The sequence below is a fragment of the Hippocampus bargibanti genome, linkage group LG03, assembly GCF_051943395.1.
Source record: "Hippocampus bargibanti isolate YZ-2025 linkage group LG03, ASM5194339v1, whole genome shotgun sequence".
Taxonomy (NCBI): Eukaryota; Metazoa; Chordata; class Actinopteri; order Syngnathiformes; family Syngnathidae; genus Hippocampus; species Hippocampus bargibanti.
In genome coordinates this window covers 13,567,655-13,590,096 of record NC_142736.1, presented here as the reverse complement: position 1 = coordinate 13,590,096, position 22,442 = coordinate 13,567,655, and the positions used below count along the sequence as shown (strand labels likewise).

General features: G+C 43.6%; 1 protein-coding gene across 1 annotated transcript in view; it reads left to right on the top strand.

Annotated features, from left to right (window-relative positions):
* glceb (glucuronic acid epimerase b) overlaps positions 1-22,238 on the top strand; it is a 32,716-nt gene extending 10,478 nt beyond the window's left edge. The window contains exons 2-5 of the mRNA XM_088992070.1: positions 5,721-6,244; positions 8,872-9,117; positions 14,493-14,785; positions 15,025-22,238. Of these exons, the coding sequence (XP_088848196.1) occupies positions 5,734-6,244; positions 8,872-9,117; positions 14,493-14,785; positions 15,025-15,756 (1,782 nt within the window). The 5' untranslated portion in view covers positions 5,721-5,733 and the 3' untranslated portion in view covers positions 15,757-22,238. The remainder of the gene's footprint in view (positions 1-5,720; positions 6,245-8,871; positions 9,118-14,492; positions 14,786-15,024) is intronic.
* The last annotated feature ends 204 nt before the right edge of the window (positions 22,239-22,442 follow it).

The window sequence follows — 22,442 nt, the reverse complement described above, 5'->3', positions numbered from 1 at the left end:
CATTGAGCATTGCCAGGGTAAGAAAAATATCATAGCTGATTATTTGTCAAGAATGTCTGAACTCTGAGGAGAGGGTGTGAATGATGTCATGATGCCAAAAGAAATGTTAAATAATTTTGTGTGTTCTGGATTTTGGATGGGAGAAAGGTGCGCATTTCTCCCCATCCAAAACAGTAGAGTTGGGCGACCACTAATTGATTGAGACTGATTGAGAAGGTGATTGCAACCACCTGGGAATGGCCAATTGCCGCTGGGATCTGATTGGCCAGAAGCTCAGGTGAAGCACCTTCAAAACTAGACTGAGCCAGTCACTTCGAGGAGGAAGAAGAGGGACAAAGGACAAGCTGGAGAGCGGTGTTACCTGTGGTCTGTTGAAAGCTGATATCAACTTCAAATAAAGAAAACTCACAATACCCTTCCTGCATCTGGCTGAGTGAACTTTTATCCTCTTTCCACCTGCTTGCTGTATCGCCCGCACGACACCTTCCTTACTTATTTGCCATGGTATTTTTTATTTTTATGATGATACTCGTGCAGCGTATTCTACCAGAGACAAATTCCTTGTGTGTTATAATAATAATAAAGATGATTCTGATTCTAATTAAAATACGATGCACATTGAGCCACTGGAAACACAAAAACACATTTCTGACATGGACAGGGCCACTCAAACCTGAGTAATGATGTGAGGGAGGACATCAGTTCCGTTGATGTTGTCGTGGATTGCTTTCTGACCAAGCTGTGTTCTTGAGGGCAATTTTGAAGGGCTGCGTCTCCTGGGAAGTTTCACCGCTGTTCCATGTTTTTTCAATTTGCGGAGAAAAGCTGTGCTTTGCTGGCATCTCAAACCTTAAGGAATGGAATTGTAATACTTTCCCAACTGATAAATGCTAACTGCATTATTTTTGGGTATTTGATTGCCAAATTGTTGGCCTCTTTGACCACATCCATAAACCTCCTCTTCGGTCTTCCTCTCGGTCTCCTGCCTGGCAGTTCAAGGCTCAGCACCCTTCTCCCGATATAGTCACTCTCTCTCCTCTGGACATGTCCAAACCATCTCAGTCTGGCCTCTCTGACTTTCTCTCCAAAGCCTCTAATATGAGTTGTCCCTCTAATGTACTCATTCCTGATCCTATCCAACCTGGTTACTCCCAAAGAACACCTCAACATCTTCAGCTCTGCTTCGTGTCTTTTCTTCAGTTGCACTGTCTCCAGTCCAAACATCATGGCTGGTATCACCACTGTTTTATACACTTTTCCTTTCATCCTAGCTGAAACCCTTCTATCACACATCTCACCTGACATTTTTCTCCAGCCGATCCAGCTTGCCTCGACACGCTTCTTCACCTCTTTTCCATACTCTCCATTGCTCTGGACAGTTAACCCCAAGTACTTAAAATCCTCCACTTTCTTTATCGCTTCTCATTGTAGCATGTCTTTCAATTCCTTGATCTCCTTGATGTGCGTCTCACCCTGACGCATATCACACGCTTGAAAATGGTATAAAAGCAGCTGTCGTGGGACAGAGAGACTCAGACTCATCTCGGACTCACAGACTCAAAGAGACTTGCAAAGCCCCGCACAGGCACGCCCGGCTCATGGACGGACATCACGGCACGACTTGCTCGACTCCACGCCACGATCAAGCTCTGCGCGTCACCTGCCTGGGAGATCTGACAACGAACCTACTTACAAATAAAGAGAAACATCAAACTCTTTAACTTCATCAAAGTCCAACCAAAATTTCTCCTTCTCCGCCAGCTCACATCCTACTTGTGGGGCATACCCACAAACAACATTGAACATCACGCTTTCAATTTCTAGCTTCAGACTCATCATTCTGTCTGATACTATTTTTACTTCTAAGACATTCCTAACACTGATACTATTTTTACTTCTAAGACATTCCTAACAAACCCCTCTTTTAAGATAACCCCAACTCCATTTCTCTTTCTGTCTTCACCATGATAGAACAACTTGACCCTAAGCTTCTAGCCTTGCTCCCTTTCCACCTGGTCTCCTGGACACACAGTATTTCTACCTTCCTTCTCTGCATCATGTCAACCAGCTTTCGACCTTTACCTGTCATTGTTCCTACAGTCAAAGTTCCTATTCTTAGTTCTATACTCTTCTCATTTTTCCTCCGGGCACACCTTCCTCAGAATCAGAATCATCTTCATTGCCAAGTATGTAGAACACACAAGGAATTTGTTTCCGGTAGAACACGCTGCACTAGTATCGTTGTCAAAAAAAACTGCTAAGTGGCACTATACAGTTCCATTTTGGCTACTGTTGAAAGAGTTCAAAGAGTTAATGGCTTGGGGGAAGAAGCTGTTTAAATGTCTGCTGGATTTGGTGCGCATGGATCGGTAGCGCCTGCCTGAGGGGAGTAGCTGGAAAAGGCGGTGGGCAGGGTGCGGAGGGTCCAGTAGGATTTTCCGCGCCCTAGTTTGGATTCTTGCAGTATGCAAGTCCTCGAGAGTGGGTAGGGCGGTGCCAATGATTTTTTCCGCCGTCCTAACTGTCCTTTGAAGTCGGATTTTGTCCATTTTTGTGGCGGCCCCGAACCAAACGGTGATGGAAGAACACAGGATGGATTCGATGACAGCCGTGTAGAAATGTTGCAGCACCTCCTGTGGCAGGCCATGCTTCTTTAGCAGCCTCAGGAAGTACATTCTCTGTTGGGCCTTTTTCAGGATAGAGTTGGTGTTGACCTCCCACTTCATGTCCTGGGAGACTGTGATTCCCAGGAACTTGAAGGTCTCAACGGTTGACACCAGGGAGTTGGATAGTGTGAGGGGTAGCTGTGGTGATGGATGTTTCCTGAAGTCCACGATCATCTCAACTGTCTTGAGCGTGTTCAGCTCCAGGTTGTGACGGCTGCACCAGAGCTCCAGCTGCTCCACTTGTTGTCGGTACGCAGACTCGTCGCCGTCTTTGATGAGACCGATGACCGTGGTGTCGTCTGCGAACTTTATGAATTTGACAGCTGGGTGCGTTGAGGTGCAGTCGTTTGTGTAGAGAGAGAAGAGCAATGGAGAGAGGACGCATCCCTGCGGGGCTCCAGTGCTCGTGGTTCGTGTTGTGGATGATATATTTCCCAGTCTGACCTGTTGTGTCCGTCCTGTCAGGAAGCTGAGGGTCCACTGGCAGATCGTGGGGGACACACCAAGCTGGAGAAGTTTGGGGATGAGGAGTTCTGGGATGATGGTATTGAACGCAGAGCTGTAGTCCACAAACAGGATCCTTGCGTAGGTTCCTGTGTTGTCAAGGTGGTCGAGGATGTGATGCAGTCCCATGTTGACCGCATCCTCCACAGACCTGTTTGCCCGGTAGGCAAACTGAAGAGGATCTAGCAGAGGTCCGGTGATGTTCTTTAGGTGGTTCAGCACGAGGCGTTCAAAGGACTTCATGACCACAGACGTCAGAGCGACAGGTCTATAGTCTTTCAATCCCGAGGGTGCTGGTTTCTTTGGAACTGGGACGATAGTAGACTGTTTGAAGCAGGATGGGACTTCACACTGCTCCAGGGATCTGTTGAAGATTTGTGTGAAGACCGGAGCCAGCTGGTCAGCGCAGACTCTCAGGCAGGAGGGGGACACTCTGTCAGGTCCTGCAGCTTTCTTGATCTTCTGCTGCTTGAAGAGCCGTCTAACGTCCAGTTCGTGGATCTGTAGGGCAGAGGGCGGAGATACGGTAGTTTCTGGTAATGGTGGGCAGACCGGGGAAATGGGGGTGTCCTTTTCAAATCGGCAAAAGTATGTATTTAACTCATCAGCCATACCATTGTTGTACACTGCTTGGGGGGAAGGTAAACGATAATTTGTTATTGCTTTCAGGCCATTCCACACCGATGCAGATTCGTTAGCGGAGAACTGTTTGTTAAGCCTCTCCGCATAACGTTTCTTTGCGATGTTAATTTCCTTCGTCAGTCTGTTTCGGGCGAGTTTGTAAACTGCTCGATCACCGCTTTTAAATGCGGATTCTTTCTCTTTCCTAAGCTGCCTGAGTTTGGGAGTGAACCATGGCTTGTTGTTGTTGAATGAGCGGAAGGACTTTGTTGGTACACACATGTCCTCACAGAAACTGATGTATGATGTTACAGTGTCTGTGTATTCATCCAATGTGCCCGTTGAAGTTTCAAAGACGCTCCAATCAGTGCAGTCTAAGCATTCTTGTAGCGATAACTTTGCTTCATCTGTCCATGTTTTAACTGTCTTGACTACCGGTTTTACACATTTGAGTTTCTGTTTGTATGTGGGAATTAAGTGGATTAAATAGTGGTCAGAAAGACCCAATGCTGCATGCGCAACAGACCGGTATGCACCTTTGAGTGCTGTGTAACAATGATCTAGAATGTTTTCTCCTCTGGTGAAACAGTCAATATGCTGCTTATATTTGGGAAGTTCACGGTTTAAACGTGTTTGATTAAAATCGCCCAAAATGATCAGGGGTGATTCTGGATATTTCAGTTCGAGATGGTTTACATGGTCCGCTAGCGTTTGTATACACGCGTTAGCATTAGCTTGTGGCGCGATGTACACGGCAACGAGAATAAAGGAAGCGAACTCACGTGGCGAGTAGAATGGCTTGCAGTTGAGAGACAGCGATTCCAAACCAGGGCTGCAGTGTGCGTCGAGCATCGTGACATCGGTGCACCATTCTTCGTTGATGTAGAAGCATAGTCCACAGCCTTTGGATTTCCCCGATTGCTCCGTATCACGGTCGGCCCGAAGGAGACGGAATCCGGGTAGGTGTAGCGCGGAGTCCGGGTGGCGGTCACTGAGCCAAGTCTCAATGAAGCACAGCGCAGCAGAGCGGGCGAACGTTTTATTGGTCTTTGTGAGAAGCAGAAGTTCGTCCATCTTGTTTGGTAGTGAGCGTAGATTAGCGAGGTGAATCGATGGGAGCGGCGTTCGAAATCCACGCTGCCGAAGCTTGACGAGAACGCCGGCTCGCTTGCCCCTCCTACGCCGGCGTCTCAAAGCTCCGTACAGAGCTGCTACGCCGCTCGCGAGCAGCCCCGAAAAACCTTGTAGATTTTGGTGTGTCGGTGAAAATAGTCCAAGAGTGGATTCCCCAATGCTCAGTAACTCCTCTCCTTCTTCGACCAACAGTAGTCAATTTTTCACTGGCACCATGAAGGCGCTTATAAATGAAATGTATTATTTATTGTTACTGAATGGACCATTGTCGGTCACCATTTAGAAAAGGGGTGTCAAACTCATTTCTTGCTGCGGGCCAAATTATAGTTACGGTTTCCTATCAAGGGCCGTTCTTAATTTGGGGAAGCCATTAGAATGTGTAATCCCCTCCACATATTACACATAGACCACACAACAAATTAATAAATAACTAGTTTTCAAATCTGAAGTGAAGAATAAAGACTGTTATTGTGGTTTACGTACAAGTTAGAAATTTTGGCTCGGACTTTAGTAAGCATCATGGTACTTGACATGCTTAATTTGCTTTCGCGGGCTGAATAAAATGATGTGGCGAGCCAGATTTGGCCCCCGTGCCTTGATTTTGACACCTGTGATTTAGAAGGATTCCATTTATTATGTTTTTACAACTACTGTTCCTATTTTATATATTGTTGCAGACTACACGGTTGAAAGGTGACATACTTTAATCCTACACTTTACAATTGTTATTTAGACCCAATGTGACAAAATGTGATTCTGATTATCTGTAATACCTTGTTTTTGTTCTTCTTTCAGGGGAGTTGTGACCATGCGTTGCCTGGCTGCTCGTGTCAACTATAAAACCCTCATTGTCATCTGCGCCCTTTTCACACTCATCACCGTGTTACTGTGGAATCGCTGCTCAAGTAACACTTCCCTGCGTTTTTTGCCTAGAGCTGCTTTGGGCATCCCAAGTCTCAAGGATGGAGATGCTAGTAGTATCAGCATCCAGCAACACCCTCCACAACCTCCAGAACCACCACCTGTTGTCGGTGGAAGCAAGCATGAGGAAATTGACTGCCTGATCAATGATGAATCCACAGTCAAAGGCAGACGTGAAGGTGGAGAGATCTATCTGCCATTCAGTTGGATGGAAAAATACTTTGAGGTGTATGGCAAAGTGGTGCAATATGATGGCTACGATCGCTTTGAGTTTCAGCACAGCTACTCTAAAGTTTATGCGCAGCGAGAGCCCTATCACCCAAATGGGGTTTTTATGTCATTTGAGGGATACAATGTGGAGGTCCGTGACAGAGTAAAATGCATAAGTGGAGTGGAAGGTAAGGCTATTTGCGGAGATATACTTTACTTCATGTTGTTTTCTTACAGGACAGCACGTGCATGACTTTAGTTGTTCATTCACTGTTAAATTGCATCTTAAGAACAGTCTCAAAATGTGTTTTACATGCCAAGTGCATTTTCACCATTGACAGTGTTAAAGAAAAAAATGAAAAAAATGAGGTGGGGGGGGGGCATACACATAAGCAAAAAATGAGTACAATTCAATTCAGACACACATGCATCTCCTTTTTCCCCACATCTCCTATATGTATTATGCTTTCTCTCTCCTTTTTTTCTATAATATTATAATTGTTTAATTTACCCAAATAGTTATGTTGTGGAAAATATGTACACGTGTAATGTCAAGAGACATGGAGCACATGTTTTAACTGAATGATAATATTCTGTAGTTCATCTATCACATGGGTAGGCAAAGTTGTTGGCTCAGGGGCAACATTAATTTTAAAATTTGACCAAAACACCATATGCACACAAGAAAACAAAAGTTTCTGTGTTAACGCTTTTACTATGAAGAGGACATAGGGCCTGGTGATATTGTTGAAAAGTATATCATGATATAAACCTCGAGCTGCAAACAACCGCTTTTAAACACTCTTCAAGTTTTGTCCACATTCTTGCAGTGTATATGTCCCCAATTAGGTACTTTTGTTACATGAACCATCTCACCATGCGTGTGCGTACAGATTGTTGCTGTCCTTTCGCTTTATATTTCCATCGTTGAGTTTTGTCGTACCCCGTAATGATAGTAATGCTTTCTTTTTTACTCTTAATAATCGATCTCACAGTGATTTAAGTTACTATTGACTGTAAACGCCCCAAACACCGGACATAAAACTTGATGTCTTGTTCTTGGCAGCAAATAAATATCCATTGTGTATATGAGAGGGAAGTTCCGTTTACACACTGCAGTGCTCAAAAGTCCCAACGGTTGGGCTTGCATATGTTCCGGTTTTTTTTTTCTTCCCCAATTTATGCTAGTAAAATTTTCATCTGGTCGCACAGTACATGTGTGTCTTTTAATGCTCCTATTGGTACATACAGGTGGCCTGGTAGTCAAGTGGTTAAAACAGCAACTTTACTGTGCATAGGTACCTAGTTCAATTCCAGATCCGGCCTCCCTGTGTGGAGTTTGCATTTTCACATCGGGCCCACATAAGTTTCCTCCGGTGTCCTCCCACATTCCATGCGTGGCAGGGTGATTGAAATGCCCCAAATTGTCCCAAGGTGTGATTGTGAGCGCGAATGGTGTTTCGTTTCTGTGTGCCCTGCAATTGGTTGACAACCGGTTTAAGGTGTCCCCCACCTATCTCTCCAAGATAGCTTGGATAGACTCCAGCACCCGCCATAACCTTTTTGAGGATAAAGCAGTTTGCAAAATGAATGAATGAAAGAATGAATGGTACATACAAAGATTATGATCTAATTGTGTGTCCGCCTGCCACACTCCACACAAAAGGTGAAACATGTCATTTAACATCAATCCATCCATTTTCCATACCGCTTTTTCCGAATTAGTGTCACTGGGGTGCTGGAGCCAATCCCCGCTGTCTTCGGGCACGAGTTGGGGGACACCCTGAATTGGTTGCCAGCCAATCGCAGGGCACACGAGGGCAAACAACAGTCACTCTCACACTCACACCTAGGGACAATTTGGAGTCTTCAATCTGCCTGCCGTGCATGTTTTTGGAATGTGGGAGGAAACCGGAGGACCTGGAGAAAACCCACACGGGACCGGGGAGAACATGCAAGCTCCACACAGGGAGGCCGGACCGGAAGGCGAACCAGCGACCTCTGCACTCTGAAGCTGGTGTGCTAACCACCTGACTACCGGGCCGCCCGTCATTTTACATCCTTATTCTAATGGTATTTATCGATTTATTGATGTCTTATTTGCCACGGAGACTGTCATTTAACTTAACCAGTACTGCTTGCTTTATAAAGGACAGCTTTCCATCCTGCTTGCTTGAGCGCAGATTATGCACGTGTCTATTTTTATTGGTACATTTGCAATTATGAATACTGTTAGAGGCTACTGTTGAAAAAAGCAATACGTATATACTGTATGTGGATGGCTGTGTCAATAATTATAAATTTGTATAAGGGAATCACTAGCATAACCAGTTACACCAGCAACAGTTATTTTAAAATGTATTCTTCATCTTATTGGGAGCCACTGTATGCAAGATCTTTGAGTAATATGTTTTGATCTCTTGTGAATGCTGGTGCGATTGGCTGGCGCTGCTCACCCGCAGAAAAAAAAAAATCATATTCCGTGATAGTAACGTGTCCTTGAGAGTTTTGAAAGGCGCTTAAAAATAAAATGTATTATTATTATTATTATTATTATCAGAAACTGGGCTGCAACATACTCATGTTCACAAAGTGGCTTTAAGACATGAAAAAATATTTGTCATGTAAATAATGAAATTGTTCATTTATGTTCTTGTATATTTATTGTTATAAAATAAAACCATTGGAATAAGGTCCCTCAGATGAGCTTGCAAGACAACATTGTTCGGCTTATTGTTTTGGGGAAACTCAAGAAACGTCCATGTAGTTTGTGAACATTTACTCCTTTCTCATGAACATTTTCTCTTTTCCACAGGTGTGCCTCTGTCCACACAGTGGGGTCCTCAGGGCTACTTCTATGCCATCCAGATTGCCCAGTACGGCCTGAGTCATTACAGCAAAAACCTAACAGAGCGTCCACCACACCTGGTGGTCTACGATACAGCCGAGGAAAGAGATAGCAAAGCCAGCACAGCAATATGGAGTGTGCCAAAGGGCTGCAGTCTCACCCGTGTCCAGGACAAGGGCCGTGCTTCCTCAGTTCGTCAGTTCAATGCTCCAGGTATGTATACGTCCCTCAAGCACAGATGGCCTTGAGGCAAAGAATTTATCACTTGTTAACTGCAGCTGCTTGCGGTTCGATATGAGTTACACCCGTAGGGCAGAACGATTTGTATGTGTGGTGTGACTCGCTTAAACACTCATAATACTAGCAAAATTGGTTGGTGGTGGATCCAGTGTAATAAGACATACTGTATTCCTAAAAAAACAATTCAAGGAAACAGTAGATTATCTAATGATTAGTGTTGCACACTCACTTGAAAGGCATATAACATTGACAGTTTTACAAACCGCAGTCCAGATTTGGATTTTTGTTCACTCAATTCCCCTAATTCATGGGTAACAAGGACTGAGTCATGCTACAAATATCGAACAAAACAAAAAAATTCTATGTCGTGCCCATCTGAAAATTGACAACATAGCCCCAATTCCCCAATTACTCCCCTCTCAGACCAGACCAAAATTACACATCTGTGCAATTGTACTGTAAACAATACCGCATTAGCCACAGGTGCTACGTTGGTAGCTCGGCTTATTTGTGATTGAGTGATGCCAAAACACTGATGGCCCTCTTTTCATGCCCAGCACAAGATTAGTGCAAACTACGGTGTAACCGTGTGCATGGTTAGAGGTTTCTTGGCGTTTTCACGGACAGGCGAAATAGGGTTTTGTGCCACTGTGGGAATGAACACAGGCTAGTTGAGTCTCAGCCAATCAAAGCAGCTCCTCTTATTCCCTTTAAATTCAGTGTATGTGTGACACTTGACAGAAACATAATAGTCTGCTATAGTCTCGCTAGAGTCTGTTAAGGAGGTAGGAAAGCCCAAATATATTCACTTGTGAATTATGTTAAGTCTGCCACTGCAAAGTCTTGCGCCAAAGTGGGGTTTTAAAGTGAACGCTCTTTGAAAAATCTAAAATTTCTACCCACTGTCCCTTTAACGAGTTAAGGCAAAATTCAGGCAGAATTATTTGCAGTCCAGAAATGACAATGTTTTCAGTGTTCTCCTATTTGTACTGACTGCTTTCTTGATATTTTTACTGGAAATGGACAAGCAAGCTAGAACATTTTCAGTTACCTTTGTCTATACATATTTCATTTTGTCAAATAAAATCGTTAAGACATTAAAAAGTTGCTTAAAGGACAACCGACGCCTCTGGACAAGTTGTTTCCATAATTTGTAAAATCATTTCAAATGACTTCTACTGAGCGTATTTTACAAAGATTCCACCGCATATAGCTATATTTTACGTTTTAAGACTTGCACTGAATATTCAGGAAGTCTTGTTTTTGAGTTGGTGACGATTCCTGACGTCACGTCGCGGAGGGAACGCCCCTGACCGAGAAAGCGACACACAATGCATTTTGCAGTACTTTGTTTGGTCTGAAAACTTCGTGTTGATCCGTGTTGATGGCAAAATTAGAAGGAAAACGCATAAATAACGCAATGGTGAATCATTGTGTGTTGCACCAAGACAACTATTTGATATTCGCTGACACAAATTCCCAGCAGACAAATCAGCCCTTTTTCAACGGAGCTTCGGCACCATCTTCTACATTTTCTTTGGTGTTACACATCATTCCTGATGCCTCAAAATGACCCGGAAGAACTTCTTTAATCGATTTAATCGATTATGCTTTCCTCTTCAGAACTATTTGAATCATATTCATAACTGGATGAGTAACAAGAAAGCATTTTCTCCTAATCTGAAGCCATTGTTTTGATTCTCGCGCAAGGCAAGATGTCTCGGCAAGATGTCTCGGCGTGACATCACGAACTGGGGGTGGGACTTTCTGAAAATGCCCAATTCGCAGCTCAATTTTGTTTGCAGTTTGAGCACACTTAAAGTCATTTTTATTGGTGTTTTGCATTTGACTAAAAATATCAGCCTGCGTGTTTTGGGTATTTTAGATGCTCTTAAACGTTTTTCTGATGTCAGTTAGGAAACAAATGTCGGTTGTCCTTTAAGGGTGTATTCCATCCTTAGTTAGTTACCTCAAGGAAAACAATTGAACCATAGATCAATGTCTATGGCTCTACTGAAAGTGATTATAATTGCCTTCGTTTATAGTTCCAACCAGATTACCATACTTTAAACTACAAATACAGGCAATACATTACGATTCTAAAGCAGTTCTATAGCATTTCAAACACAGCTATCTTCAAACAATGCTGTGCCCTTCAAAATATTGTACTATCATCGTATAGCCAAAAAACTCACTTTATTTTGGAAATTTTAGAGACCTTGGTGTGCGTGTGCATGTGCGCGTACAAATGAGATTGAGCAATGATTTGTGTCTTCCCTGTGATAATGGCGCTATTTTTAGCAACAAAGAATGTGGCAACGACTGCGCAGCTCGTAACATTCAACATTTCACATGTGACTCCCGAGTACAGAGCACCTAATATGACCTCATAGCTGCTGTTCAAAATGTCAGCACACTTAAAAAATATGGAAACATCGACCGTTTACCCACTTTTTACATGTGTGCATATGTGTGATAAATGAATTCTATACTTGTGTGTATAAAGTGGCGTGTTCAAGCTATGGTAAAAGGAAATGACTATATAATTGAACTTCTTCCACCCAAAGCTTAGTGTGTGAGCTGTCATGATTGTCCAGAGCACCTGCTGTTCTTCCTCTGTGTTTGTCCTCGACCAATCTACTGTCTCAACTGTAATTTTCCTCCTTCTCATCCTCCCACTTTCAGGCTCTTATCATCAACAATTTCTTTGCACTTGCCAAGCTATACACTTTCTTTTCCTCCCTCTGCTATCCTTGCTCACCTTACTATGCGACTCAACTTCCAATCATCGCTTTCTTGCCTTGGCGCCTTCATCATTTCTTTTGAGTCTTCTCAGAACGCTTCATCCTCCATTTATTTCTCTTGTCTAGCTACAAATTTCCGGCTACCATGGACTACTGTTTACTCATTTGCATCCACGTTTCTGTCTTTTTTCCAAAGCATTCATTGTAAGTAACAATCTTACTGACACCATCCTTGCATGCAATGCATCATTTCTTCCACTGTGTACTTCTGCTTTCTTTTTTTCCTCTTACTGTTTCTTGGGTGCAAGTGTTGAGCACCATCTCTAATTGCCTGAGTGGATCAATTGTCCGTCCCCTGTCATCAACCCACTATGTGGTTCTGAGCACATTAGATTGCCATGTGATTGGTTGAATGGACAAGTCAAGAAGCTATGATCATTCTCTAAATCTCATAATGCTTTCATTAAATCCACAAGCTAGCAAGAATTAGTAAAAAAGAGACATCTTTGTGAACGTGGTGAGCCACTCGGCTGAATTTGGAGCACACATACTGTCGTGTAACTACATGACATCGTACTCGCCTTCTGTCAGACACCCGCATATAAGGAAGGGAATAGTCAAGGTTAAATCTCATCTTTATTCTTTACCCATCCTTTGTTGATGGCAAGGTAATCAAGCGGACAGAGTCCAAATCCATTTACTCTCTGCATTATCTTAATTAATGGATTGGAGTGCGTTAAAGAGTCGTCGTCATCCAGAGGCTCCTGCCAGACTGTCTCTCTCCTTCATTTCTCCTCTTGATTACTCCCTTTGTGTCTGTGGCCCTCATCTTGTCCTCTGTCTGTGTGGTTGTCAGATGCCTTTTTTTTTCTGTGAGATTTTCACTTGTGTCTGACTGCCTGCAGTGTCCTTTATGGCCCATCATGCCATTACTTATCCTCCTTTTGGCTTTTTCTTATTCCTTTCACCTCACCAACTTTAAAGTTATTTTTGTAAGTATTTTGGAACTCCTTTGGTTGTGTAGAATAAGTAGCACAGCAAAAGAGAGGATTATTCTGAGAACTGTGGGCACTTCAAGGGATAGTAATGAATTCACAAAACCTATACTGAAATGATTGTACTTGAACAGAGACATTCCTGACAAGAGACCAGAGATGAAAGTGGACGTTCCTGTAAATTCCAGAAAATAAGTAAATACATTTAAAGCACACGCACACACACACATATACAGCTGTGCAGTGTGAATAACTACTCCAAGTGGTAAAAAAGTCTTTAATATAAGAAAATCAAAATTGTTGTTTCAGTAAATGTTTATATTCAGCACAAAGAAAACTGATCCACATTTTCATGTTGGTGAGAACATTAAAATGGGAACAGTAAGACGAAAAGAAATCAAAGGAAATTTAGAACACATAAAAACCCGCAACTAACTGCGATTGATCGTTCTTGTTCATTGACTAATCTGCCTGTTGTGTGCACACGTACACCCTTTCTGGCTTCGTTCTCGCTGAAATTGCGAACTCTCTGAGATATGGCGAGACCATGAGAATGCCAAGCGAGGGCTGTTACTTTTACCAGTGTTGGTGCCTCAATGTGGCTACACTACTGAAAGCACAAATTGGACAAAAACACACAGATTAGCATAAAAACGTCCATCTGACCTTGAGCATCATGTCATCTCTGCTATTTTAGCTGTTGCCGTAGTTCAAAGCTTCATTGATCTGTAACTTTACTTGCGTTGGTGCTGATTGAAACCAAAAGTCGCGTGCGTGCGTACCTTTGCGTGCTAAAACACGGGCAGTAGAGAAAGGCAGTGTATCGAGTGTGAGGGTCAAGTTCCACAGGAGCTTTCATGAAAATTTGAAAAATTTCATCTCTGGACAGACTAAATCAAGCTACAAATTGACGACAAAAATGACTGCATCGCCACATTATTTTGTACTTTACCCAGGATTTCTCTGTATTCGTCCTTTCCTTCTGCTATCGTTGAGAGCAGCATGCAGTCATGCATCTGTCACATGTGTCTTGAAATAGCTTGACCCTGATCCAAACGCTTAACAAGGTAACATTTGACAGGCTTATGGTCATATTTAGAACATGTCATGGAAATGCAAAGCATGCGCACGGCCTTTCAAGGATTTTGTGTGGCAGTGTGAGTTAGATGGCATGATAACATGAAGTTGGCAGGACCCCTCCTTTGCAAATATAGAATTCTGCTGACTTAATTCTAATGCTCAATTTTTTTTTTTTTTAATACTTATTTGCCAAGTTTTTCAATGTCCCGAGTATTTTTTTATTTTATTTTGGTGCTCTGAATTATTCTCATTTTTGTTATTGAACACGATCAAAATACTCTTGAAATACAATAAAATGCATATTAGCTATGAACAATTGTCATCTTCTGTGCCATTTTTACACAAGGATAAACTTCCTAAGATCAGACACATTTTGGCTAGTTGATTTTCTGATTGGATAGTAACATTGTAAGGTAACTAGTCCGGCTGGCTGGTAAGAAAAAATATGAATTTCTCAGCCTCTCCTGCATTTAAACACGTTGGACACTCCCGTCTTCCCCTCCCACCCCCTCTCGCTCTCTCGCCACAGAGTCTTTGGATGCAGTGTCCATCCTACTAGATAATACCAAAGACTTCATCCTCAGTTTGGACATTAAGTTCACCTCCAACGGCAGCTTGTCTGTAATCCTCGACACAACCGATAAAGGATCGGCCTTCACGATCCACTATGTGACCAATACGCAACTCATCGCCTTCAAAGATCGTGAAATCACCTACGGCATCGGGCCACGAACCACTTGGAGCACCCTGACACGTGACCTGATCACAGATCTGAGGAAAGGCATCGGTTTGTCAAACACTAAGGCAGTCAAAGCCACTAAGGTTGGTGTCCAGCTGATGCTGCACAATGTTGCACTGACATTATCACGTGATTATCGCAATAACAGGAAGCTGCAGTGGTGATAATTAGAAAATATGTTTGCACTTTATGTGAAGACAGTGGCACCTCTACGACTTACCTTTTGAATCTATTGACACACAAACATGTATCAACTTAACGACCAGGTATTGAGTATTTTTGTCTTTTAAATGATTTTGCTCTTACCTGTGGTCTCCCTTAGGTCATGCCCAAGCGAGTTGTACGATTACTGTTGCTAGGACGGGGATTCATCGACAACATCACTCTCTCCACCACTGCCCACATGGCCGCTTTCTTTGCCGCCAGCGACTGGCTAATGCGCAACCAAGACGAACATGGCGGGTGGCCCATCATGGTCATACGTAAATTGGGTGATGGCTTCCGGGCACTAGACCCCGGCTGGTACTCTGCAATGGCCCAAGGCCAGGCCATGTCCACCCTCGTTAGAGCCTACATCCTCACTAAGGACCACGCTTACCTCAATGCTGCTCTGAAGGCAATTGAACCCTATAAGGTGCCATCAGCGCAGCACGGGGTTAAAGCAGTATTTCTGAACAAATATGACTGGTATGAAGAGTATCCCACATCACCTAGTTCCTTTGTCCTTAACGGCTTCATCTACTCGCTGTTGGGACTCTACGATTTGAGCGAGACGGCTGGAGAGAAGCTGGGCAAGGAGGCCGGGCGGCTGTTCAGCCGCGGCATGGAGTCGCTGAAGGCCATGCTCCCGCTCTATGACACTGGGTCAGGAAGCATCTATGACCTGCGCCACTTCATGTTGGGCACTGCGCCCAACTTGGCTCGCTGGGACTATCACACCACGCACATTAACCAGCTCCAGCTGCTGGCATCTATAGACAATTCTCCCATCTTCAAGGATGTGGTAAAGCGCTGGAAAAGCTACTTGAAAGGGAATCGTGCTAAGCACAACTAGACTTCCAAATCCATTGTGGCCTGTGGGTTAACTGAATGCGAAGACTAAGCTTATCGGGTGTGCCTCACTCGGTTTGCATCGCAGCGTCAAGCGCTTTCGAAATCCCAAGGATGCTAAAGTAGCTGCAGCTTTCAACATTAGAGCGTGTGGTCTCTGTTACGGGTGTTGTGTTCTCTGCAGCATCAATTGTAGCACGCCTTCTTATCAGGAGCTAGTGTTTGTAATTATGCACAGACTTAGTTTCTGTTTGCATGCATTTGTTGTCAACTCCCAATTTTAAATCACTTTCAATGGTGAGACCATTACAACAATCATTCACCAGTATTATATGTATTTTTATATTTCATCCTACATGGACGTCACTGTAAATAATAGAATATATATTTAAACATAAAAGGCTTATCACAGAGTATGCATTAAAATTCCCCATTTCCACAATTTAAACAGAACTGTGAGTACTGTAGTTGTAAAGGGCCCACACAACCATGGCAAAGTTGAGGTTCACACACACGGAGGTACATATTGGCACATTTGGGTACTGATAAATAGGACAATAATGCTCTGAAATAGAAATGTTTTTTTTTTAGGTTTTTTTTTTTTTTTTTAGGTTATGTATGTGCAACATTTTGAGTATTCGTTCACCCTGGTTTAGACCCTCAAAAACGTGATTTTTCATTGTAAACAGCGCAACATAGATGAAACACAAAGATGATTGGATTAAAATCTGAGTTTTTAAAATTATGAGTCCCCAAAAAATGGTGACACATTCTTCAAAATATTATAACAATTAACAACAACAAATAACAATTATTCTCAAGATTCAAAAAGGAGAGGAGTAGCAGTACCGTACATTGCAGGAGTTTCTGAAAAATTACAAAGAGTCCTTTGGCAACATAAAATTCCTACTTATTTCAAACCGATAAACACGTTAAGGCAAAAGTTAGTGCATCCAAAAGATAGGCTACCAAATGAAAAACAAAGTAATGTAGTTTATTCCATACATTGTAAGAATGAAAATTGTAAAGAGCAGTACATTGGGGAGACTCAACAAATTCTCAAAAAAAGACTTTATCAACATCGCAGGGATAATACTAGTGGGCCTCAATCGGCAGTACATTTGCACGTAAAAGCTAGCAACCACTCATTTGACGACAATGAGGTTAAAATCTTAGCGAAAGAACATAGATGGTTTGAAAGGGGGGTAAAAGAAGCGATTCTTATAAAACAACAAAATCCTTCATTAAACCGGTCTGGTGGGGTGAGGTTCAATTTGGATCGTTCATACAATAGCCTGCTTAGGCAAAACAGGTTAGGCAACTTTCGCAATGCTGACGAGGGTCGTTATGCTGATGAGGTGATACCGGGGGGAGTGGGGGTAATTGGCCAGTCGTTAGTCAGGAATGTAGGAACTATCAGTGGGGCCACAGGGAGGGGTCCCCTGCCCCCTCCAACCTGAGAGTAGGGACCTATCATAGCTGTGTCCGGCGCCACCATGTCTGGACATTAGGGATATATAAATGGGGCCGATACGACCAGTCAGACTTTAGTTCGCTGACGAAGCCTCTTGGATAGGAGGCGAAACGTCCGAAACCTTCACTTTTGTACAGATGACTGCTGAAGAAACCTTCTCATCGATGGACCACTCCTGTACGACTGAGAGCTTACACAGACGTATTCTTCAAAATAGTGGACTTCAGTCAAAATAGTGGACTTCCTGTGAAGTTTAACAGATGGCCTCAACATAGTTTTTCTTACACCGTGAGCTATGATACACTGTATCCATCCCGATTTTCGTAGACCTTGGTGAAACGTAGAACTAAGATTGCTTCCTGCAGAAGATCTTCTGGAATGCAAAATCTGATGCCCGCTCCTATAAAATGATATGTCGACAATGACTCCCCCCTCTCCAATCCCCTGTCTCCCTATTTTTCGGCCGAAGCGCCCTTGGCCCTGCAGAACCGCTTCCAGACCCGGGACACAAACTTGGGGCCCCGGTCCGACACGATGTCCGTAGGGATCCCGTGGAGACGGACGACGTGGTTGACCAATAGTGTCGCCGTCTCGATGGCGGACGGCAACTTGGTCAACGGCACGTAGTGGGCCGATTTGGAAAACCGGTCCATTACAGTGAGGATCACCGTCTTACCACGGGATGGGGGCAGGCCAGTGATGAAGTCCAGCGATATGTGGGACGAAGGGCGCGGAGGGACCGTTGGTGGGAAACCTTGCCGCAGGCGCATGACTGACAGGCCTTCACAAAGTCCGTCACGTCGTTGCGGAGCCGCGGCCACCAGGACCGCTGGGCGACGACGTGCGCGGTGTGGCTCACCCCGGGGTGACAAGCCACCTTGGAGGCATGCCCACACTGCAGCACGTCCGAGCGCAACTCCGGAGGCACGAACAGTCTTCCTGTAGGACAGTTATCGGGAGCCGGGGTACCTCGTAACGCCTCCTGGACCTTCCGTTCTACCTCCCACTGGAATTCCCCCACGATCTGACGGCCGGGCAGGATGGGTTCCACATGATCTTCTCTCCGCGCCAGTTCGTGGATCCGTGAGAGGGCGTCGGGCTTTGTGTTCTTAGTCCCTGGGCAGTATGTGAGGGTAAAGGAAAACCGGGTTAGCAAGTGCGTGCACTGTACCAAGCGTGAGTTCAGCCTCTTGGCGGACCGGATGACCGCCAAGTTCTTATGTTTGGTGAACGGCTCTTTCGCCCCCTCGAGCCAGTGCCTCCACTCCTGTAGAGGCCACACGACGGCGAACAGCTCCCGGCTGCCCAAGTTGTAATTGGCCTACGCGGGGCTGAGGCGGCGGGAGAAGAAGGCGCAAGGGTGGAGCTTGTGGTCGACTGGGGAACGCTGGGAGAGTACCGCTCCCACTCCCGAATCCGAGGCGTCCACCTCCACGACGAAGGTGGCGTTGAGGTCGGGGTGACGGAGGACTGGAGGGTTGGTGAATGCCCGTTTAAGCAGACGGAACGCAGCGTCGGCCTCTTCCGTCCACCTAAACGGGGTCTTGGTGGAGGTTAGTTGAGTGAGAGGGAGGGCCTTCCGGCTGTAATTGCGGATGAAACGCAGGTAGAAATTGGTGAACCCCAGGAATCGCTGTAGTTTGCGAGAGGTAGGTGTAGGCCATTCTACCACCGCTTCGGTCTTGGTGGGGTCAGCTCGGATCTGCCCCGCTCCACGACGAACCCCAGAAAGGATCGGGACGTGGTGTGGAACTCGCACTTCTCGGCTTTGATGTAGAGTCGGTTCTGCTGCAGAACCAGCCGGGCGTGCCGGACGTGCTGGCGATGTGCCTCGAGGGATTCAGAAAAAATTAAAATGCCATCCTGGTACATGAAACAGAAAACGTTGAGAAAGTCCTTCAACACATCATTGACAAGATTCTGGAACACTGCGGATGCATTGGTTAAGCCGAATGGCATCACCAAGTACTCGAAGTGTCCCAGTGGCGTCTTGAACGCGGTTTTCCACTCGTCCCCATCCCTAACCCGAATGAGATGGTAAGCGCTCTGGAGGTCCAGTCTCGTAAAAACGTTCGCGGCCTGGAGGGCCGCGAAGGCCGAGTCGATTAACGGGAGCAGTTATTTATTCTTTAGTGTTATTTCGTTCAGTCCTGATAGTTCAAGCACGGGCACAGCGACTTGTCGTTCTTGTTGTTAATGTTAATGAAGGGGTTGGATCCCTAAGCAGGTGGCAGAGACGTAGGGGCTGGCAGAGAATTTATTATAACAAAAGGCGCGGGTCTGATAATACCACGGACCCGGGGATAAGCGTGACGAAATAAACCACAAAAGGAGCACAGCGAGTAGCCGGGCGTGGGCCGTCCAGCCTAACAAGCTGGAAAAATAAAAAGGCACACGGGGGTGCAAAAGCATGCAATCCCGACAAACAGCGGATTTACGCGATCGCGGCCAACAAACACCTTGGGTGAAGCGACTACTCGTACTGGCAGAAGTCCAAGATACGGGCGAGGCGCGAGACGTCGTATCATCCAGCACTGTAGAAGTGACAGCAACTCGTTTAAATGTCCCAGTGTAGGTGATTATGGGATTGACAGCAGCTGGCGGAGGTCGGGAGCAGCGGCCCCGCCCCAGCTGTCAACTAGCACGTGACACCATTAAGAAAATGCTTCCACGAATGCAAAGGCATTTATTTGTATCATCACCTATTTGCAAGTGCGTTTGGTTACGAATAGAGATACATGGTAAGAAGCACGAGTTGAGCTCTTTTAGAGAAAAATACACTCTTATAATAATCCCTATATAGACCTATCATTAAAGTGCACAGTTTTGTTTTTCCTAATCAATCAAACTTCATGAGCTTTAAATAGGAGTCAAGGGAAACGAAAACACTGGAGCATTTGCACGATTGTATAAACGGATGCAAATGATCTTTACCTGTCAAAATGATCAATAACTGACGATTAAGCAGAAATTAAGTTTGGCCAACTCTGCAGATTTCTGTTATTATCATTTTTTTCTCATGCAAAGTGGATGCACAGGAGCTGTTTATACTAATCTTTGGTGACATCACTGTCAACATATTGTTCATTACATTTAATGAGGCAATCAAAATATTTTATCTATCATATTTCTATGAAAGGGGTTTTCCACCCCATGGGTCTGTTTTCAACATTTTTAATGAGAGGTTAGACAATCTTCAAATTGTTCTGGCTTCACAATTCAACATTCCAATTTTGAATTGAGTAACCAAGTGTTAAACTGTTTTGAAGTACAGTTTAAAAAAATGTTCATAGAGAAACCTGTACAAAAACGTCATAATATCCCAAATTTTGCAGCGTTTTTGAAAAATGTCAACAATAAAATTACATGGCTCTTGAGGCAGGCATACCCAAGGTCCAAGATCGCAATAACTGGTATATTTACCTAATTTAGACATTGGAGGATGGGAATAATATCAGTTTCCATATGTTTGAAGAATAAGGTCAATTTTGAAGAGGTCTATTGAGCATACATCATAAAACATTGAAAATTTCATTTTACATGGATATCAGTACCAGTCTGTCTGAAAAACAACAGATATGGTCGAATATTAGGAGACATTCCTAATATTTGACCATATCTGGTTTGTTGACACTTATGCAATATTGAGGGGAAAATTACTAATTATTAATTTGTATTGTCTAATATTTCACACAGGACAGCCTTGTAGTGAAGTGGTTAGCACACTGATCTTGACCTTTGTGCATCATATTGTGTCCAGTAAAATGTCTTGGCCCCCTTTAACTTGCAACATTAAGTCCATTTGAGCCATGGATCTTAACACGATGATTCCTGTAGCCACATAATAACCATCGGCTCCATTTCGGACAGGTTTTAATGTTAACAAAATGAACTGTATGGGGTGGTCAATTACAGAAGGGGCAGAATACTAAACAACATGCTCAACATGACTTTGTAGGATAAGATACAAATTGTTGACAGGAAATGGAGACAACAGTCCTATTAACCCAATTAAAGTTTGAGCGACATTATGCCACGACTCAAAATATATGTTCATGATTTTTTTTGTCTGGAAAATGTGACAAAAAATATCTGGCTTTTTTTTAAGTACTGCATTTTTCAAAGGGAATTTTTTGTTTGCGGAAATGGTAACATGACATTCATTTTGTCATTGATCAATGATCCTGGACTAACTGATGGGCAAATGGAAAATGGAAAATAATTTGAAGTTCCCTTTCATGTTGGTGTATTCCAGTATTCCATGGTGTGTTTTTGTTTTTTTCCCCATTTCATACAGTTTTTTTCATCATTATAGTAGTAGCAAAAAAAATCATCAGTAGCATAGTAGAGAATATTTAAATGTACCGGTATATATTTTTGTGCAAAACCTTTCAAGAATTTCATAATCTTTAGAAAACCAGTCCAGGTGACTGTGCCTTTAATGAGCACACCTTGTGCAGTTTCATCAAACTTGCTCTTCTGATATTGACAAAAAGCTGTCCACTCCCACGGAATTTATTTTCCTTTTTTTTCAAGTGTGTGTGCGCTGTGTCGGTTTGGTCTCTTATTTCCAATATTTTTGTAGAAATGTTCAATGTCTTGATCTACAGATAAAAGCACAAATTCTATAGATAAGTCATCATCATGTCTTTTTTGGCTTTTTTTCTTTTCCCTGATATGAGGTTCGCAATTAAGAAAACTGCTTTTATTATTCAATGTGTAATAACTACACATCGTTCTATTTTGTCATTTTAGTATTACTTTCGACTCACTGTCTGCTTAAATAATTGCCATTAAGTCAACATAATTTATGCAATAAAATGTTTACTTTGGTTGTGTACAACAAGAGACCCGGACGGTCATATAGACTTTCCAGTCTTAGCACAATGTGCGAACGGTACAATTTTTTTAGTCCTGATAGAGGTGTATACACAAAGTAAAACTTTGTGCTTTAAAATTTGCTTTTTTTCTGGGAAAAATGTGTAAGAAAAAAAATAAAGGCATTTTCTTAATCTCTGCGTGTTGTCGAATATGTATTCATAATTGAAGCTGAAAAATATTAAGATATGATTGTAAACTCGGTTCAAATCTTCGCATGTTTCACAGCCAGCTGAGAAGGTCAGCCCAGCCAACCCAGTGCTGGTGGTCTGCCACTGCTGTAACTTTAGCTATAAATAAACTCAATTCCACCTGCACCCAAGCATGGCAACCCCTCA